Source organism: Lepidochelys kempii, chromosome 6 (genome assembly GCF_965140265.1).
Source record: "Lepidochelys kempii isolate rLepKem1 chromosome 6, rLepKem1.hap2, whole genome shotgun sequence".
Classification (NCBI taxonomy): Eukaryota; Metazoa; Chordata; order Testudines; family Cheloniidae; genus Lepidochelys; species Lepidochelys kempii.
Window position 1 is genome coordinate 71,420,054 of NC_133261.1, and position 20,637 is coordinate 71,440,690.

General features: G+C 45.2%; 2 protein-coding genes across 2 annotated transcripts; one reads left to right on the forward strand and one right to left on the reverse strand.

Moving 5' to 3' along the window:
- Nucleotides 1-453: 453 nt before the first annotated feature.
- JMJD7 (jumonji domain containing 7) lies at nucleotides 454-19,006 on the reverse strand. Its single transcript, XM_073348676.1, has 8 exons — nucleotides 18,889-19,006; nucleotides 17,446-17,599; nucleotides 16,406-16,659; nucleotides 15,493-15,549; nucleotides 14,326-14,421; nucleotides 7,125-7,201; nucleotides 3,096-3,255; nucleotides 454-1,828 (listed from the first exon to the last, which is right to left on the reverse strand). The coding sequence occupies exons 1-8, from the start codon at nucleotides 18,971-18,973 to the stop codon at nucleotides 1,740-1,742; spliced, it is 972 nt and encodes a 323-aa protein (XP_073204777.1). The 5' UTR covers nucleotides 18,974-19,006; the 3' UTR covers nucleotides 454-1,739.
- Nucleotides 7,341-9,332, forward strand: LOC140913867 (uncharacterized). The gene is made up of 2 exons (XM_073350678.1): nucleotides 7,341-8,203; nucleotides 8,792-9,332. The coding sequence occupies exons 1-2, from the start codon at nucleotides 7,621-7,623 to the stop codon at nucleotides 9,310-9,312; spliced, it is 1,104 nt and encodes a 367-aa protein (XP_073206779.1). The 5' UTR covers nucleotides 7,341-7,620; the 3' UTR covers nucleotides 9,313-9,332.
- Nucleotides 19,007-20,637: the final 1,631 nt, after the last annotated feature.

Genomic DNA, 20,637 nt, shown 5'->3' on the forward strand with positions numbered 1-20,637 from the left:
AATGAAAATATTCATGGAATGGGTGCAGAATCAGGCCCATGGTTCACACAACTCATCGACCATGTATTTCATACATTTTAAGGACAGAGGCACAATTATTCAGTCTAACCTCCATAACACAAGCCATAGAATTGCAAAATTTCATTAGAAAAGTCAAAGATTATGGTAAATGGGCTTTAGCAAGTGGAATTTTCTGTTGATGGGAATAGACGGGATTTGATTCTCAGTTATTATGAACTCAGAAAAGCAACCTTTAAATCGCCACTAAGAATGTGGGAAGGTACAACTACAAAAAGCCGCACACAACCGTTGGCAATCTGCACAATGAAATGTAGATATGTTTTTACATGGAAAATAATCACAATTGTATCATGATTTCCTGATCACTCCCCTTCCCCGTATCATTTGAGGGTTCCCATAGCTAGTATAGAAATAAGCTTATAAACACGGATATTTTATTGCACAATTTGTATTCTGAATTCTCAAAGCATTACACACAGCCACTGAACACAGTGAATTAAAACTCAGAAAGTATTGTCTCATAATGAATGGGAGTTATCTCAATGAATGGGAGTCTTGGGCTGATGATTACGCTGTTATTGCAGAGCTGGTTTTGCCTCATTACTTTGCCAGTTACCAAATTGGACTGTGGGCTATAGCTTTGCATGTTCTCTAAAACCAGTGGTTTTCAAACTTTTTTCTGGTGAACCAGTTGAAGAAAATTGTTGATACCTGCGACCCAACGGAGCTGGGGATGAGGGGTGGGGCCAGGAATGAGGAGTTCAGGGTGTGGGAGGGGGCTCCGGGCTGGGGGTGCAGGCTCTGGGGTGGAGCCAGGCATGAGGGGCTTGGGGTTCAGGAGGGGGCTCCAGATTTCAGGGGGGCTCAGGGCTGGGGAAGGGGATGGGGCACAGGCTTACGTCTGGCAGCTCCCGGTCAGCGGGGCAGCCAGGCTGCAGAGGCAGGCACCTGTCCTGGCACCGCAGACCGCGCTGCACCCTGGAAGCGGCCAGCAGCAGGTCTGGCTCCTACGTGGAGGCGCACATTTGGCTCCACGCAGCTCTTGCCCACAGGCGCCGCCCACCCCCGCCTCCAGCTCCCATTGGCTGGTTACCAGCCAATGGGAGTGCGGAGCCAGTGCTCGGGCAGCACGTTGAGGCCCCGCCCCCCCACCTATGAGGCGGACCTGCTGTTGGCCGCTTCCGTGACACAGCGCCATGTCAGAACAGGTAGGGACTAGCCTGCCTTAGCCGGGCAGCACCGCTGACAGGACTTTTGACAGCCCGGTCAGCAGTGCTGACCAGAGCGGTCACAACCCAGTGCCTTACATTCCATGACCCAGTACTGGGTTGCGACCCACAGTTTTAAAACCACTGCTCTAAAGAATCTAGCAAAGGGAAAGGAACACACATGGTTTACATTTTTGAGGTTTCCAAAACCTGCAGTGGCTCCACTAAAATTCTGCCTTCCTTGAGGCATCTGAGGCTAAGCATGAAGGCTTTGAAATGTCAACAAGCCCTCTCCTGTCAAGCCAAAAAAGATAGCCATTTGGGTTGGAATTTCACTTAACGCCCGCATGATACCATCTCCAAAGGCAAGCAAGACAAATATCCTCTGACTGACATTTGTTGAGGATAATTTAATGTTTAGTTCTTCTAACTCAAGCATATTCGTACTCCAGGCAGACGCATATAATTCAGTCACATTAGAAAGGTTTATGACTGAGTCCCCAGAATCAGCTACACCAGTGTCACAGCTTTTGAGAGAGAATCTAGAAGTTGATAGTAGCTGTACTTCAGGTCATATTCCATGTCATACCAATAATTCACTGAGGAGACAAGAGATAGGAAAATTGTTATTGTCTGGTGTTAGAAATGCCTTTTGGCCATATTCACATGCTGCTTTAGAAGGTAATGCAGGCACTCATTTCTCAAAACTGGATGAACTTTAAAAGAATCCCACCTCTGACTAGAGCCAAGCATAATGCAGGCAGGCAGTGAGTCAGCATCTGTTACATAAACTCTGCCAATGCACCTCAGTCCTTACTCACATTAACCCCCAAAACAACAGTCCTGGGACTCTCCTGAGCAGACTTTCAAAACGTTTAGAAACAGAAAATGTGCGCTATGATCTAGGCCAAGAATACAAATTCATTTTAATTTATGACCTACTCTAGATTTGAACCTCTCTCTCCCCACAGTTTTTAAAGGATGGTGCACTAACCCACCATTTTGCCTTGGTGATCATATGGAAAGTGTTTTAATTTTGCCTCTTAATTAAAATGAAAATTAATACATCTTTTTACCATGCTATGGCAAGTACTAAAATAAATGCCTCCAATATCTGCAAGCGGTGTTATATATTTGCTTTCATAACTAGGTTGATGTTATTCAACACTCATCTGTTACTTATTTTTTCTCTGCATGGAAAGAGTTGCTTTGGCAGAATAGATACAGTAAAGCCCTTCCTTGCATCCTGCAATACAGACAGTAATGGTTTAGGCGTAGAAGAGTAGAAAGGTTTGAAAGTCTGGAGCTCTCTAAGCGGGTGGTGGGGGGAGGGGAGAGAGACAGACACACACACACACACGAGGAGATTTTTGTTAAAAGGCAGAGACAAGAAGTAACTTGTACATTTGTTTGGTTTTCTTTTATGCAATAAAGACTCATTTTTACTGGTCTGATAATAACAGACACTAAAAATCCAAACTTCCTTGTGCAGTTTCTTTGCCTATGGTGTACAGTCAGCCAATTTGCAGCCAGCAATCAAATAACCTGCTTAGCGCTCTCTAACAAAACAAACTACTACAGGGGTGGCTGTGTTTGGCTCTCTCTCTGCAGCCTCAAGGACTAGCTGATTTTTCCTACCTTGTTCATCCATTTCACTACATTCTTTTGCAATTCTATATAAAATATTATCAGAATAGTCTTTGCAAGTAGGTAACACTATAGTCATGTGCCAAGATGGCTAACTCTACCAGGGATAAAGAAGAAAAGACTGTGAAAGTGCCCTTGTACTCAACCATGTTTTGATGGAGAAAATGGACTATGCCATCATGGATTGAAAATATGTTTGTCACTAACAACTCTTCTTACCTGCTATACAACCATGTGACTGCTTAACATGATGAAACCAGAGAGAAGGGAGGTACAACATCTCACCAGCTTTCACTGTGCACCGCAAAGGCCTTGCCTGGGCATACTCTGGGTATTGTTCAAGATCTGGATTTAAAGGATCCAGTGGAATCCATGGAACCTGCAAGGAGAAGAGTATGTTGTACGTGCAGCATTTAACAAGATATAAAATGTTAGGGTCCCCCAGAAAATGGAGTTGTTAAACAAAAAATTCACTTACTGAACTTGTAATAAAATGTACTAGAAAATATATAGTTGTAAATCCTGTAAAATCCACTTTACCATATTACAAGAATCCTCCTTTCTATAAGATATGGTGTTGGATCCTTACATTTACCAAGTACTAACTGCAGACTCTGTTTAGGGCATAGGAAAAGGGATCTGATTGTTTGTGACAGAGGTTACATGGCAGGGAATGGACCTGGGATAGAAAATGGATGGGGGGAAAAAAGAGCGTACCTGAAGGATTGCTGAATGAAGACAGACATGGTTAGCCTATTGGTAGGAAGTATGAAGGCCAACAAAAGCAGAAGATAAGTTGAGCTTGGGTAACCTACAGTTTTTGGGTGATACACATATGCCAAAATCGAGGAAAGAAGTGGGACCTCTAAACACTGAGGATGGGGTGGAGATTAGAGATAATCTAGGCATGGCCCAACACCTAAATGAATACTGTGCCTCAGATTTTTGTGGGAAACGAGGAGTTTAGGAGTAGTGCCAGGGTGGCTAATGGAAACAAGGATATGGAAGTAGAAATTACCACATCTGTGGTGGAAGTTAAACTCAATCAGCTTAATGGGACCAAATCAGGGGTCTCAGATAGTTCCTTTAATATTCTTGAAGGGAGGTTGACATATAAAATTGCAGGACCAATGACAAGTATTTTTAATGAATATGTAAGATTGGGGCTTGTACCCTACGATTGGAGAATTGGTAATATGTCACTTGTTTCCCAGATCACTCTTTCCCCTTTCTTAAAAATTATAGGCTTATTAGTTTAACCTAAATTGAATGCAAGGTCTTGGAACAAATTTTGAAAGATAGTTAAAGACACAGAGGTAAACAGCAATTGGGATAAAATACATCACGGTTTTACAAAAGGTAGATAGTGCCAGACCAACCTGATGTCTTTCTTTGAGAAGATAACTGATTTTTTTAGCCAAAGGAAATGCAGATCTAATCTTTATGGATTTCAGTAAGGCATTTGATACAGTTCTACATGGGAAATTAAAGTATTAGAAGATGGGGATTAATATGAGAACTGAAAGGTGAATAAGGAACGAAATTGCAAGCCCATTAGTAAGAATTTTTTATTAATCTGTAAACTCAGGGGTTGTACCGTATGACTGGAGAATTGCTAACATAGTTCCTTTTTAAGAAAGGGAAAAAAAAGCAATTCGGGTAACTACAGGCCTGTTAGTTTGACAGCTGTAGTATGCAAGGTCTTGGAAAAAATTCTGAAGGAGAAAGTAGTTAAGGACATTGAGGTCAATGATAATTGGGACAAAATACAACATGGTTTTACAAAAGGTGGATCATGCCAAATCAACCTGATCTCGTTCTTTGAGAAAGTAACTGATTTTTTAGACAAAGGAAATGCCTTACTGAAATTGAGATAAATTAGATCCACTGCATTTGATACGGTTCCACATGGGGGATTATTAGCTAAATTGGAAAAGATGGGGATCAATATGAAAATTGAAAGGTGGAAAAAGAACTGATTAAAGGAGAGACTACGACAGGTCACACTGAAAGGTGAACTGTCAGGCTGGAAGAGGTTACTAGTGGAGTTCCTCAGGGATCGGTTTTGGGACCAATCTTATTTAATCATTTTATTACTGACGTTGGCACAAAAAGTGGGAATGTGCTAATAAAGTTTGCCAATGACACAAAGCTGGGAGGTATTGCCAATACAGAGAAGGATGGGGATATCATACAGGAAGATCTGGATGACCTTGTAAACTAGAGTAATAGTAATAGGATGCAATTTAATAGTGAGAAGTGCAAGGTCATGCATTTAGGGATTAATAACAAAAAAATCTGTTATAAGCTGGGGATGCATCACTTGGAAGTAACAGGGGAGAAGAAGGGCCTCGGAGTATTGATCGATCACAGAATGACTATGAGCCTCCAATGTGATATGCTATGAAAAAACCTAATGCAGTCTTGGGATGCATCAGGCGAGGTATTTCCAGTAGAGATAAGGAGGTGTTAGTACTGCTTTACAAGGCACTGGTGAGACCTCATCTGGAATAGTGTGTGCGTTCTGGTCTCCCATGTTTAAGAAGGATGAATTCAAACGGGAACAGGTACAGAGAAGGGCTACTAGGATGATCCGAGGAATGGAAAACCTGGCTTATGAAAAGAGACTCAAAGAGCTTGGCTTGTTTAGCCTAACCAAAAGAAGACTGAGGGGAGATATGATTGCTCCCTATAAATATATCAGAGGGATAAATACCAGGGAAGGAGAGGAATTATTTAAGCTCAGTACCAATGTGGACACAAGAACAATGGATATAAACTGGCCACCAGGAAGTTTAGACTTGAAATTAGACAAAGGTTTCTAACCTTCAGAGGAGTGAAGTTCTGGAACAGCCTTCCAAGGGGAGTAGTGGGGGCAAAAGACGTATCTGGCTTCAAGACTAAGCTTGATAAGTTTATGGAGGAGATGGTATGATGGGATAGCCTAATTTTGGCAATTAATTGATCTTTGACTATTAGCGGTAAATATACCCAATGGCCTGTGATGGGATGTTAGATGGGGTAGGATCTGAGTTACTACAGAGAATTCTTCCCAGGAGACTCGTTGGTGGGTCTTGTCGACATACTCAGAGTTCAGATGACTGCCATATTTGGGGTCGGGAAGGAATTTCTCCCCCAGCTCAGATTGGCAAAGACTCTGGGGGTTTTTCGCCTTCCTCTGCAGCATGGGACATCATGTCTCACTTGGTGATTTAAACTAGAGTAAATCGTGGATTCGCTGTAATTTGAAGTCTTTAAATCATGATTTGAGGACTTCACTAACTCAACCAGAGGTCATGGTTCTATTACAGGATGGACTTGGTGAAGTTCTGTGGCCTGCGATGTGTAGGAGGTCAGACTACATGATTACAATAGTGCCTTTTGGCCTTAAAAATCTATGAATTTAGAGCAACTGTATAATTTTATAACTGCAATCTTTATCCCTTCTTATCCTCCTTTTCATCATGTCTAAAATTGAATTGTAAGCTCTATGTACTTATTAGCCTGCATTACCAGGATATCTAAACACTTCCTAATCTTTCACATATTTTCCCTCAACACCTCTGTGTATTACTACTGAAGTATTACTATCCTCAATTTACAGCTGAAGAACTGAGGTGCAAAGAGGCTGAGTGACTTCCCCAAGGTCACATAGAATGTCTATGGTGGAACAGGAAACTGACCCAAGCCCCCCAATCCCAGGCTAACACCCTGGGCACTGGGCCATACTTCCCCTCTTTGGGACAGGGATCTAGTATTTGTATATAATTTTGTATGGTGTCTCCTTTCAATCATTCTGACCAAATAATAATTACCACTATGAATAAAAATGGTTTATAAAGATAACTACTATGTTTATAGCACCAGAACATTTTTTCTAGGATGAAATTCACCCCTCTGCAGAGGGCCAACACAATGTATGCACAGCAGTGAAATTCACCCTTGATGAGCTAAATTCCTTTATCTGGTATTATTTAAAAAGACTTTTAATGGACCTGTTTGTGTTCAGCGCACAGAAGACATTATTTTGAAAGGCTATTCCTTTAACAGCTATTGATTTCAATAGTTCCCAGTTTGCAGTTAGAGAGGCATCTTAGAAACAGGACATACTCAAATAATAACCACAGAAACTTGCAAGGGGTCACAGGGCACAGTGGAATACCTGAAACTACTTTTGACTAATTTTTTTTTAAATTGACAGGTTGACAAGTTGATGGTGTTCTTTTAATACAAAGATGTCATAAGTACCTTGTCTGCAGCCTTTTCATCCACAACCTGAAACGAACCATCTTCTGATATGCAATACGTCGCAGGCAGGTAGAGCTCTGAAAGTGTAGAGCATGGAAAAGGTTAAATGGCATTAATCTCAATAATAAATACAGAGTCTTAGCCCTGGTCTACACTAGGACTTTAGGTCGAATTTAGCAACATTAAATCGATTTAAACCTGCACCCGTCCACACAGTGAAGCCCTTTATTTCGACTTAAAGGGCTCTTAAAATCGATTTCCTTACTCCACCCCGACAAGTGGATTAGCGCTTAAATCGACGTTCCCGGCTCGAATTTGGGGTACTGTGGACACAATTCAATGGTATTGGCCTCCGGGAGCTATCCCAGAGTGCTCCATTCTGACCGCTCTGGACAGCACTCTCAACTCAGATGCACTGGCCAGGTAGACAGGAAAAGAACCGCAAACTTTTGAATCTCATTTCCTGTTTGGCCAGCGTGGCAAGCTGCAGGTGACCATGCAGAGCTCATCAGCACAGGTGACCATGATGGAGTCCCAGAATCGCAAAAGAGCTCCAGCATTGACCGAACGGGAGGTACGGGATCTGATCGCTGTTTGCGGAGAGGAATCCGTGCTATCAGAACTCCGTTCCAGTTTTCGAAATGCCAAAACCTTTGTGAAAATCTCCCAGGGCATGAAGGACAGAGGCCATAACAGGGACCCGAAGCAGTGCCGCGTGAAACTGAAGGAGCTGAGGCAAGCCTACCAGAAAACCAGAGAGGCGAACAGCCGCTCTGGGTCAGAGCCCCAAACATGCCGCTTCTATGATGAGCTGCATGCCATTTTAGGGGGTTCAGCCACCACTACCCCAGCCGTGTTGTTTGACTCCTTCAATGGAGATGGAGGCAATACGGAAGCAGGTTTTGGGGACGAAGAAGATGATGAGGAGGAGGAGGTTGTAGATAGCTCACAGCAAGCAAGCGGAGAAACCGGTTTTCCCGACAGCCAGGAACTGTTTCTCACCCTAGACCTGGAGCCAGTACCCCCCGAACCCACCCAAGGCTGCCTCCTGGACCCAGCAGGCGGAGAAGGGACCTCTGGTCAGTGTACCTTTTAAAATGCTATACATGGTTTAAAAGCAAGCATGTGAAAGGATTACTTTGCCCTGGCATTTGCGGTTCTCCTAGATGTAGTCCTAAAGCCTTTGCAAAAGGTTTCTGGGGAGGGCAGCCTTATTTCGTCCTTCATGGTAGGACACTTTATCACTCCAGGCCAGTAACACATACTCGGGAATCACTGTAGAACAAAGCATTGCAGTGTATGTTTGCTGGCATTCAACCAAAATCCGTTCTTTATCTCTCTGTATTATCCTCAGGAGAGTGAGATATAATTCATGGTCACCTGGTTGAAATAGAGTGCTTTTCTTCAGGGACACTCAGAGGTGCCCGTTCCTGCTGGGCTGTTTGCCTGTGGCTGAACAGAAATGTTCCCCGCTGTTAGCCACAGGGAGGGGGGAAGGTTGAGGGGGTAGTCACGCGGTGGGAGGAGGCAAAATGCGACCTTGTAACGAAAGCACATGTGCTATGTATGTAATGTTAACAGCAAGGTTTACCCTGAAAGAGTGTAGCGACTGTTTTATAAAATGTGTCTTTTTAAATACCGCTGTCCCTTTTTTTTTTCTCCACCAGCTGCATGTGTTTCAATGATCACAGGATCTTCTCCTTCCCAGAGGCTAGTGAAGCTTAGAAAGAAAGAAAAACGCACTCGCGATGAAATGTTCTCCGAGCTCATGCTGTCCTCCCACACTGACAGAGCACAGACGAATGCGTGGAGGCAAATAATGTCAGAGTGCAGGAAAGCACAAAATGACCGGGAGGAGAGGTGGAGGGCTGAAGAGAGTAAGTGGCGGGCTGAAGAGAGGGCTGAAGCTCAAATGTGGCGGCAGCGTGATGAGAGGAGGCAGGATTCAATGCTGAGGCTGCTGGAGGACCAAACCAGAATGCTCCAGTGTATGGTTGAGCTGCAGCAAAGGCAGCTGGAGCACAGACTGCCACTGCAGCCCCTCTGTAACCAACCGCCCTCCTCCCCAAGTTCCATAGCCTCCACACCCAGACGCCCAAGAATGCGGTGGGGGGGCCTCCGGCCAACCAGCCACTCCACCACAGAGGATTGCCCCAAAAAAAGAAGGCTGTCATTCAATAAATTTTAAAGTTGTAAACTTTTAAAGTGCTGTGCTTAAAGTGCTGTGTGGCATTTTTCTTCCCTCCTCCACCACCCCTCCTGGGATACCTTGGTAGTCATCTCCCTATTTGTGTGATGAATGAATAACGAATGCATGACTGTGAAGCAGCAATGACTTTATTGCCTCTGCAAGCGGTGATTAAAGGGAGGAGGGGAGGGTGGTTAGCTTACAGGGAAGTAGAGTGAACCAAGGGGCGGGGGGTTTCATCAAGGAGAAACAAACAGAACTTTCACACCGTAGCCTGGCCAGTCATGAAACTGGTTTTCAAAGCTTCTCTGATGCGTACCGCGCCCTCCTGTGCTCTTCTAACCACCCTGGTGTCTGGCTGCGCGTAACCAGCAGCTAGGCGATTTGCCTCAGCCTCCCACCCCGCCATAAACGTCTCCCCCTTACTCTCACAGATATTGTGGAGCACACAGCAAGCGGTAATAACAGTGGGAATATTGGTTTCGCTGAGGTCTAAGCGAGTCAGTAAACTGCGCCAGCGCGCCTTTAAACGTCCAAATGCACATTCTACCACCATTCTGCACTTGCTCAACCTGTAGTTGAACAGCTCCTGACTACTGTCCAGGCTGCCTGTGTACGGCTTCATGAGCCATGGCATTAAGGGGTAGGCTGGGTCCCCAAGGATACATATAGGCATTTCAACATCCCCAACAGTTATTTTCTGGTCTGGGAATAAAGTCCCTTCCTGCAGCTTTTGAAACAGACCAGAGTTCCTGAAGATGCGAGCGTCATGCACCTTTCCCGGCCATCCCACGTTGATGTTGGTGAAACGTCCCTTGTGATCCACCAGAGCTTGCAGCACTATCAAAAAGTACCCCTTGCGGTTTATGTACTCGGCGGCTTGGTGCTCCGGTGCCAAGATAGGGATATGGGTTCCGTCTATGGCCCCACCACAGTTAGGGAATCCCATTGCAGCAAAGCCATCCACTATGACCTGCACATTTCCCAGGGTCACTACCCTTGATATCAGCAGATCTTTGATTGCGTGAGCTACTTGCATAACAGCAGCCCCCACAGTAGATTTGCCCACTCCAAATTGATTCCCAACTGACCGGTAGCTGTCTGGCGTTGCAAGCTTCCACAGGGTTATCGCCACTCGCTTCTCAACTGTGAGGGCTGCTCTCATCCTGGTATTCATGCGCTTCAGGGCAGGGGAAAGCAAGTCACAAAGTTCCATGAAAGTGCCCTTACGCATGCGAAAGTTTCGCAGCCACTGGGAATCGTCCCAGACCTGCAACACTATGCGGTCCCACCAGTCTGTGCTTGTTTCCCGAGCCCAGAATCGGCATTCCACAGCATGAACCTGCCCCATTAGCACCATGATGCATGCATTGTCAGGGCCCATGCTTTCAGAGAAATCTGTGTCCATGTCCTGATCACTCACGGGACCGCGCTGACGTCGCCTCCTCGCCCGGTATCGCGTTGCCATGTTCTGGTGCTGCATATACTGCTGGATAATGCGTGTGGTGGTTGATGTGCTCCTAATTGCCAAAATGAGCTCAGCGGCCTCCATGCTTGCCTTGGTATGGCGTCTGCACAGAAAAAAGGCGCGGAACGATTGTCTGCCGTTGCTCTGACGGAGGGAGGGGCGACTGACGACACGGCTTACAGGGTTGGCTTCAGGGAGCTAAAATCAACAAAGGGTGTGCCTGTACATCAAGGAGTATTTCAGGCAGGACTGCACGGAGGGTTCCAATAAGAAATGGTGCACCTAAGTTATCGTTGTTATTGGAACAAGGAGGTTAGCCTGGCCTCTGATTGATACATGGCTAGATTTACCTCGTTGCACCTTCTCTGTGAGTGACTGCAGTGTGATCTAGACAGGGGAGGAGGAAAATGAGTACAAAACAAATCTGGTCTATTTCTTGTTCTGACCCATTCCATCTATCTTTTACATCTTTGGCTGGCAGCAGACGGTGCAGATGGACTGCATGCCATCCACAGCTCATGGCTGCTTGGCAGAAGATGGTACAGTACGACTGCTAGCCATCTTCATCTCTTGCCTGCCTGGCATAAGATGGTACAATACGACTGCTAGCAATCCTCATCTCTTGCCTGCCTGGCAGAAGATGGTACAGTACGACTGCTAGCAGTCCGTATCGCCTGCCCGCTCACCATAAGACGGTTCAATAGGACTGACTGCAGGACTAAAGAGAATGACCTGGTCAAGTCACTCCAAATTTAGTCCCTGCGCCCATGTCTGCCCAGGCGCTCCCAGCCGACGTGGCCAGGAGCACCTCGGACACGACGAGGACGACTACCAATCGTATTGCACCGTCTGCTGCCAGAAGGCAATGGGTTGCTGCTACTGTGCAGCAAAGCCGTACCGCGTCTGCCAGCACCCAGGAGACATAGGGTGACGGTTACCTGAGCTGGCTCCATGCTTGCCGTGGTATGGTGTCTGCACAGGTAACTCATGAAAAAAGGCGCAAAACGATTGTCTGCCCTTGCTTTCACAGAGGGAGGGAGGGAACGGGGGCCTGACGACACGTACCCAGAACCACCCGCAACAATGTTTTAGCCCCATCAGAGTGCTCCATTGTGAGTGCTCTGGACAGCACTCTCAGATGCCCGATTGTTTGCCATTGCTCTGACGCTGGGAGGGGCGCTTACAGGGTTGGCTTCAGGGAGCTAAAATCAACAAAGGGGGTGGCTTTACATCAAGGAGTATTTCAGGCAGGACTTCACGGAGGGTTCCAATAAGAAATGGTGCACCTAAGTTATTGTCGTTATTGGAACAAGAAGGTTAGCCTGGCCTCTGATTGATACATGGCTAGATTTACCTCGCTGCACCTTCTCTGTAAGTGACTGCAGTGTGATCTAGAAGAATGAGTCCCCTAGACAGGGGAGGGGGGGAAGCAAATCTGGTCTATTTCTTGTTTTGATCCACTCCATCTATCTTTTACATCTTTGGCTGGCAGCAGACGGTGCAGAAGGACTGCATGCCATCCACATCTCATGGCTGCTCGGCAGAAGATGGTACAGTATGACTGCTAGCAGTCCGTATCGCCTGCCCGCTCACCATAAGACAGTTCAATAGGACTGACTGCAGGACTAAAGAGAATGACCTGCTCAAGTCACTCCAAATTTAGTCCCTGCGCCCATGTCTGCCCAGGCGCTCCTGATCGACCTCACAGAGGCGACCAGGAGCACCTGAGACATGACAATGACGGCTACCAGTCGTACTGTACCGTCTGCTGCCACAAGGCAAGGGGTTGCTGCTACTGTGTAGCAATGCCGTACCGCGTCTGCCAGCACCCAGGAGACATAGGGTGACGGTTACCTGAGCGGGCTCCATGCTTGCCATGGTATGGCGTCTGCACAGGTAACTCAGGAAAAAAGGCGCGAAATGATTGTCTGCCCTTGCTTTCACGGAGGGAGGGAGGGAACGGGGGCCTGACGATATGTACCCAGAACCACCCGCGACAATGTTTTAGCCCCATCAGGCATTGGGATATCAACCCAGAATTCCAATGGGCAGCGGAGACTGCGGGAACTGTGGGATAGCTACCCACAGTGCAACGCTCCGGAAGTCGACGCTTGCCTCGGTACTGTGGAAGCGCTCCGCCGAGTTAATGCACTTAATGCACTTAGAGCATTTTCTGTGGGGACACACACACTCGAATATATAAAACCGATTTCTAAAAAAACGACTTCTATAAATTCGACCTAATTTCGTAGTGTAGACATACCCTTAGTGACATAGTACATGACACTTTCACAGATGGACTCAAATATTAAGATACCATCACACAACCACCATTTCCAGTTCTCTTTCCTCTGCTTCCTTCTTCCCTTTGTTCATTCCGTGACACATGTCCTTCAATTTCTGTCCTCCCTATTACCAGCTCCGCACTCCTCTATCACAATGTTTTCCAATGCCTCCCTTTTCTAGGGCTCTGTCCTCTCTTCCTTCAAATGAATTATTTTTTCCTTTTCCTCAACACACATACACCTACCTTCTCTTGATCCTACTTTGTTCCACTTACCATCCCACTTCCCTTTTCCAAGTCACAACTTCTCCCCTATCTTATTCTCTGTCCTTTCTGCTTTGGTCATTCTACCAAGAGAGCTTTCATTGGAGTTCTTAATGACCTGTGGCTAACCTTTCACTTCTAGTTTTATCTTATTTGGCTTATCAGCCATTTTAGAAAACCTGGGCTTCTCTTCTTTTATTGCTTCTGCACATGTGGTTTTCTGATTCTGCAGTCCAATGCTGATTGCACTTTTGCTGATCTTTAGATATTATGATAATATATAAAAACAACACACACAAACTGGTATTAATCCTTCATTAGAGTTACAAATCTAAAAGCTCAAAAGTCAGGGAGTAAAAATAATTAAGGTTCTTGTGAACAGGTTCACATAGCCCATCTTATATACCATATGTTGTGCACATTAATATTTATGTTAAATGTATACTTGTAAAAGTAACAGAGAAATAGGAAATAAAAGCTATGGGTATTCTGGTCAAGCTAATGTTAGTATAAGAACCTTATTGTGTTCTTTGTTAGATTTCAGCATTTACATTTGTAACTTTAATTTTTCGTTAATGTATATATTTGTATTTAATTTCCCTGCTTTTTTCCAGAAAGAAAGAGAATCAGCAGAAGGAATCAAGAACTACTGCACATGAGGATCCTGTAAGCTTCACCACAGAGGAGATATTTTAATAATTCTAAAGCTGGAGGAATTCCAGCCAGTCCGACACTTAGAGCACAGATCCAGGTGCCAGATCCTCAGCTGGTATAAATCAGAGTAACTTCACTGAAGTCAATAATTTATACCAGCTGAGGATCCAGCCCCAAGAACAGAAATCTCTACTACTCCAAATAGTAAGTATTTGATAATAGATTTCTATTCACATTGCAAAATGTAACACTGAAAATGTTATCAGAACGTTATTCCTGTCTCTATCTTTCATTAATTTGGACACTTCTCTTTACACATTTATACACACTCTCAAGCATGTACCATAGGGGATGAAGGGGCGGTCACTTGGTGGATGCAGTAGAAAATGTTTCTCGCCAGAAATCACACAGTACAAGTTCTCGTAGTGATCTTTATGTACTAAAATTGAGAAAGAAGAAAAGCACCACATCACAAATTGTAGCAAACTGAAAGTGACAGCTCTTATTGGCAGTGGTAGGCTGCTTCTTCTTCTTGTGGCCAGAGGAGAAAGAAATAATAATGAAATAATATTTCATATGTATGCAGCACTTTTCATCCAAAAGGATTCCAAACTACTTCACCAGCAACATAGAGAGAGCAATACAGAAAAACAGTCACTTCTGGGGTGGAACCTGGCAAGCAACCTGCACAGAAACACACTGATCAACAGTTTGAGGGCAGGCAGGAATTTTGGCTAGTGTCTCCGCTTATGAACATGTCCTGAGATCTTCAGTGTCCAAGGAGAGCAGACATTACCTCATTTTTTAAAAGTCTCATCCAAAATACCGCCACACAGAGCAAATTGCAAGGTACTCAATCTACCTCAGAAGAATACAGGGCTGAGTCAACAATTCCAGGAACTGAAACTGTGATTCCAGAGAGTAAATCTATTTCAAATTTGATGACTACACCACTAAACCATCCATTTCTGCTCTGCTCTAAACTCAAAATTTCACAGAAAGGAGATGGCTAGGACAAAAAAAGAGAAACACAGGAGCTGCCATACCACCCCAGACCAGTGATCTAGCAAGTCCAATATTCAACATACTGCATGGGAGTTGCTAATAAACTTCAGAAGAGGAGGAAAATACCCATAATGTTATTAATTGTGCAAAGTTCTACTAGGGAAGGGAGAATCCTACCTGACCTTTACAGCAATTAGCCTGAGTTATGAAGCATGAGACTGAAATTTGATTGCTTTACTTTATACCCAGGTGCAAGATTTATAGGACAGAAACTCTCAGTATTCCACCTGAAACAATAAGCCAGATGCACATACAGATACAGCAGTCAAGTGCTGGGTCAAGGTGGGTAGGAAGAAAGATCATTACATATGAAGACGACAGTTAAAGTACAACCTATCCATTAGGATTTCACAAAGAGACCTACCCACCTTACCCCTCAAAACAAGTATGTCAAAATCTGAGCCGAGGGCACATACAAGACCTGACAGCATTATATGCTACGCACAGGATGTCACAGCAGCAGACTCGCCAAGCCAGAAATTCACAGCATCAGGCTTCTTTCCTGCAAGGGGAGGAAGAGGAAGTGATTTTTAACAGAAAATTAATTTGAATGTTATGTTTAAAGAGCTGCAGGTGAAGATTTTTCTGCCTACTCAGTTTGTTTATATTCTCCACCCACCTCAGTAAATATGTCAGCCTTGATCTCCAATAGCTAATAATTAGGAGCTCCTTCTAGACTGAAGGCTGTCGCAGAGACACACCATACTAACTGATGGAGCATTATTCATCCCCAAGGCTGTGCTTTTGACCTTCAGCTCACATTTTCTGGAGACCTGGTTCCCCAATACATAGCTCAAATCACAAAATAGCACTTCATGTACCAAAACCCCAAAGGGATCAGGAGAACCACATTAAAAGGAATGACTTATGCTCTAGCAGGAAAGTCGACTGTAACGAATAATCCTTTACTACCATAAGCAAGCACCTTCAACCGCACAACAAGAGGCAGAAAGGTAATATTAACGCAGCACTCTAGAGTATTGTCTATAATAGGCTTTAAAAAAAAATCCACTTTTGCTATCAGTTTAGCTCCACAGGTGGTAGCAACACCCTGAACAATAGTGTAGACAGGGCCCCAGGAAGCCACCAACCTTTTTGCCACTTGTGGATGAAAATTATGTATATTAATACAATAGCACAGTTTCACACTCTATGAACCTGCTAAGCAAGCAAACTGTTTTGGAGTCCTCCAATCCACAGGGCAAGGTTAAGCTATTTTACGACCCCTCTCCTTCCTGAGTTGACAAAGCCATACTAACCTGTGCCAATTAGAAAGATAACAAAAATATCTGGCATGTAAACATCACAGAAGTTTAAAGTGCTATATAAAGTATTCACTGATTGCAGGGGGTGTTTACCAAGTGCCTCACTCATCCACGGTACCTCGGGCTCCACATCACCTAAAAGTTCAGGGAACTCCTCAGTCAGGTTTGAACACTGCTTCTGCACATAGAACACACTTGGAGAGATCACTTTCTTCTCCACAATGTCCAAGAAGTTGCTGAAAAGCATGTGCCGCTCCTCCGGCATGACAAACCGGTCCTGATAAACAGCATCAGCATAACCATTTGGCGTCACTGCCACACTCACCATCTTGGAGCCTGCTACCTTCCTGCAAAATATATCTGAGGTTCAGAGCCAATTGAGGAATCTACAAACATGTACTTTAGACAATTTTTTAAAATCACAATTTGCTGTGTGGATGTACTGAGAAATCCTCTCTCTTGGACACAGAAGTTTCAATTACTGAATTATTTCATGTCCACACCTGGGTTTTTTTTGTTAGTTTGTCTTTTGTTTTTTAAAAACAAGAGGTGCTTAGGTTTGGGGGGGTTTTTTTAATAATCATAACTAATGCCACCAGGGCCAATTGAGGCAATGCTGCCAAACCTACAGCCACAGAAAACCCACCCCAATCAGAATAGGATGAAATGCCAGCACGATTCTGCTCATGCACCAAGGTTCACAAGGTGTGCAGCATTGACTGCTTTGTGCTGAATGAGTGCTTTAGTGAAAATCTGATTCTGCTGGGGAACCAAGACATCACTATCTATTGTAGCCCTGACTGGGGTACTCTGCACGTTCCTCCTGTTTAACAAGAAGCTCGGAAATACTATTTCCCTATCTCTCTCTCTCCCCACACACAAGTTCTGGCACACAAAAAACAAATCTCCCATATCCTTTAATGGAACTAAGTATAGTACAGTAGTTGGGGGAAGAAAGTAACTTCTGAATTTTGGGTGCTGCAGCTGGGATGCCCAACAGAAGTCTTCACATAGGATTCCAGGTTCATTTGAGCCAGTCTTATCAATAATTTAAAAAACCGAACAAGAAGCTCTCTTCTGATGGTTTGTAATGTTCAGCTGAGCTACTGCCTAGCTTCAAAGTGGATTCCTACCTGAGATAAGTTAACGTCCACTTCTTCAGAGCTGGCCAGTGACCGAAGGCATTCTGAATTATACATGGTTTGTTTGGACACACCCATTCCCGATAAAATTCCAGCGGAGACAAAAGGCTATCTAGGTATGGCACAGATTCCGTCAGTCCCAACTCTGCCCAGACAAAGAAAAAATCTATTTTACAGAAGTCTTGAAAGCAGTTCAAGCCATCTCTACACTGTACTAATCAATTTTAAAACAAGTTAGAAAGTTTTCCCAGTGTAGACAGGACCATGGAGACTACACATCCCTACATTCAGTGCTCCAGCTTAGAACTGGTCATGCTCTATGCTGGAACCTGTAGTCTCCAGGGGTCAAAACCCTACATATTGATGAGGTGGTCTTCACTGTCAGACTCAGCATATGCAAAGCCACACAACTGGCCACAACTTGTTTCGGACTATTGGTTGCTGTGATTCATCTCCCACATGATAATACTTCATACAGACAAAAGACTAAAAGAAGGAAACAGCACCAATGGTGGGGCTCATACAACAAAGATGCCTAGAGATAGCCTCACCTTCTGAAACATTCAGCACCTCTCATCAGATGACTTTCATTTAGGTTCCTACATGTAATTTAGAGACCTGACTTTAAGGCCATTTTGCAAACTGGGAGCCTAAAAATCATTATTGTCTATGCAAATAAAGATATAATACATGCTCTGCTGGCAAACAAATCTATAGTTTTTTTTTATTTTATTTTTAGAGATTACACTAAACCAAAGGCAGAACATAGGAGAACCATCTCTAAACACAATGTTTTTCAAAGTTTCCCACATGGGGCCATTGGATCTTTAGCAGTAACCAGCAACGGATTTTTTTAACCGTTGGATTTGTGCACTGCTTTGCTTCTCCACAAAGTACGACAAAGACCCAAAGTGGTTCTCCCCACGTCCTTCTCTGCTAAGTTTGTACCTTTGGTGGCATCAGGAATGTAAAGTCTGGCCTTCCCTGATTTTGCTGCAAGACCTCGGGGGGGGCTCGGGGAGGTTTATTACTGGCTCTCCCACCTTCGCTACCGGGCCAGGGGGTGTCCATAGCCTCACAGAGCCAGGGGGTTAGAAGGGACCGCAACGGTCCCCGAGTCCTTCACTAACGGTCTTTCTCCAGCGTGTCCGCTGGGCACTGGCGTGAAGGGAGGGGGACAGACAAGCCCCGCAGCTGCCACGCGCTGGGACTCAAACCCCTTCCCCGCGCGGGGCGGGGCGGTTCCCCTTCCCTCGCCTTGCGGGCGCCACAGAGCCCGACCCTCTCAAGCCCCCGTGAGGCGAGGCGAGGACACGCCCCTCTCCCTGCGCAGGGACCTTGGGATGGTGGGGCCGCGCCACCAGGGAGCTCCCAGCCCCCCCCCCGCTCTCAGGCCGGTGGCAGCCAATCAGGGCCCGGCTCGCTCGCGCTCACCCCTGGCCTCCGCCGGGAATGCCGCCAGGCACCTCCGCACCGTCCGCAGCGCCGGCACCTCCCCTTCCCCATCCGCACCCGCCATCCCTAGGCAGCCGCGGCCGCCAGCCGGCCGGACTAACGTCACCCCTGACGTAGTCACGCACCTCGACGCAACGTGCCGCTCGGCGCCTAATGAGCATGCTCAGTAACATCTGCTGAAGCCGCTGCCCTCGCTCTGCCCTTACATGGGATTCCAAGTGCTCAAGGGGGCAGGTCGGGGGCGGAGTCTGCGCAGGGCCAAGCGAGCGCACGTGCGAGTCAAACAGCTGGAGGCCGGGGAAGGACCGGGGCCAAGGGGCGGGTGCCGGGTTTGGGGATGGGCTGCCAGGCAAAGGGGATAAAGTTACTCCAGCTGGGGTGAGCCTTCTGCGCTGGCTGCAAAAGTAGGGCGCGTCTCAGCCCCAGGTTCCCAGGGTGGGGTTGTTAACGGCGAGGTGCAGCCTCTTGCTTTGGATTGAGCTGCTAAAGGAGATCGGTCTGAGTGATGTGTTTTACATGCGGCCACACCCTTGGAAATTAGAATGGTCACACGTGGTTGTACTAGTATCAGAGGGGTAGCCGGCCCTGGTACTCTGGCTCTGTAAAAGCGGCAAAGAGTCCTGGGGCACCTTATAGACTAACAGACGGATTCGCGCTTAAGCTTGTGTGGGTGAATACCCCCTTTGTCAGATGCATGCATGCACGCACTAGTGTTTAAACGAAATCCCGTAGCAGTTCCTATACCCGCATAGAGCCCCACAGGCATTCGCTGAGCTGAGCTACTGTTCCGCTTGTCTGAACCGAACAGCCTTGTCCTTATAATCCACCACAGACTGTGGGTTCACTTATTTACTTTTTCAAATGTTGTTTTTATTGCTGCCTCTTAGCCCTTCATTTACCTCTGTTAACACTGTGAAGAGGGAGGTTATTGTGCTATTTAACTTATATTTTTGATAGCAAATAATCATTGAAAATATTAATAGTTGCTTGCTAATAGCCTCTGCAGTGACAGCTCATCCTCTTTCCACTATAATGCTTCCTGGTTATATTGCCAGAGTAGTTTTTAATTCTACGCCTGCATTTTTGGGAGAAGTTTCTTGTACACAAATGTATTCTTTGGGATCATATGACATCAAGGCTGACTGATTTCCTTAGTTAATGTCAAAACTTCTCCAGTTTCATTTGATCCACCAACAGGGATTACCTTTGTCAATTGATATTTTGCCTCTTTATCAAGCACCCTAGTGCTTTTTCACATGTCAACACTTGTACGTAGAACTTGGTTCCTAAATATTCATTCCAGGCCTGATTTTTAAAAGTTGAAAGCTCCTGGATGCTTTTGAAAATCCTGCTAGTCACCTAAAGACCTTCAAAAATCTGGTTCTAGGGGCAATCTTGTATGAAATCTTTCTCAGAGGCTAATTTCTATTGTAATTTTTATTAAATATAGGTGCACAACCCCAAAATAGCTTAAGAACCACAAGAAATCAAAAATCATGAGTTATGCATCCAAAAGTAATTAAATTAATAAACAAATACTTTTTTTTTTATTTGCCATTTTGTTTCTGAGCCCTTAGGGCACACTAGCTTCATACTTTTGCTGTTACCTTGCCCAAAGAATCCATATATACCTAAAACATTTGTACATTCCTGTAACATTCAATACCATTTTGGACTTTTCCAGTAACATGTGAATCCCCCCCTTGCTTTGTAATTGAAAATTTATTA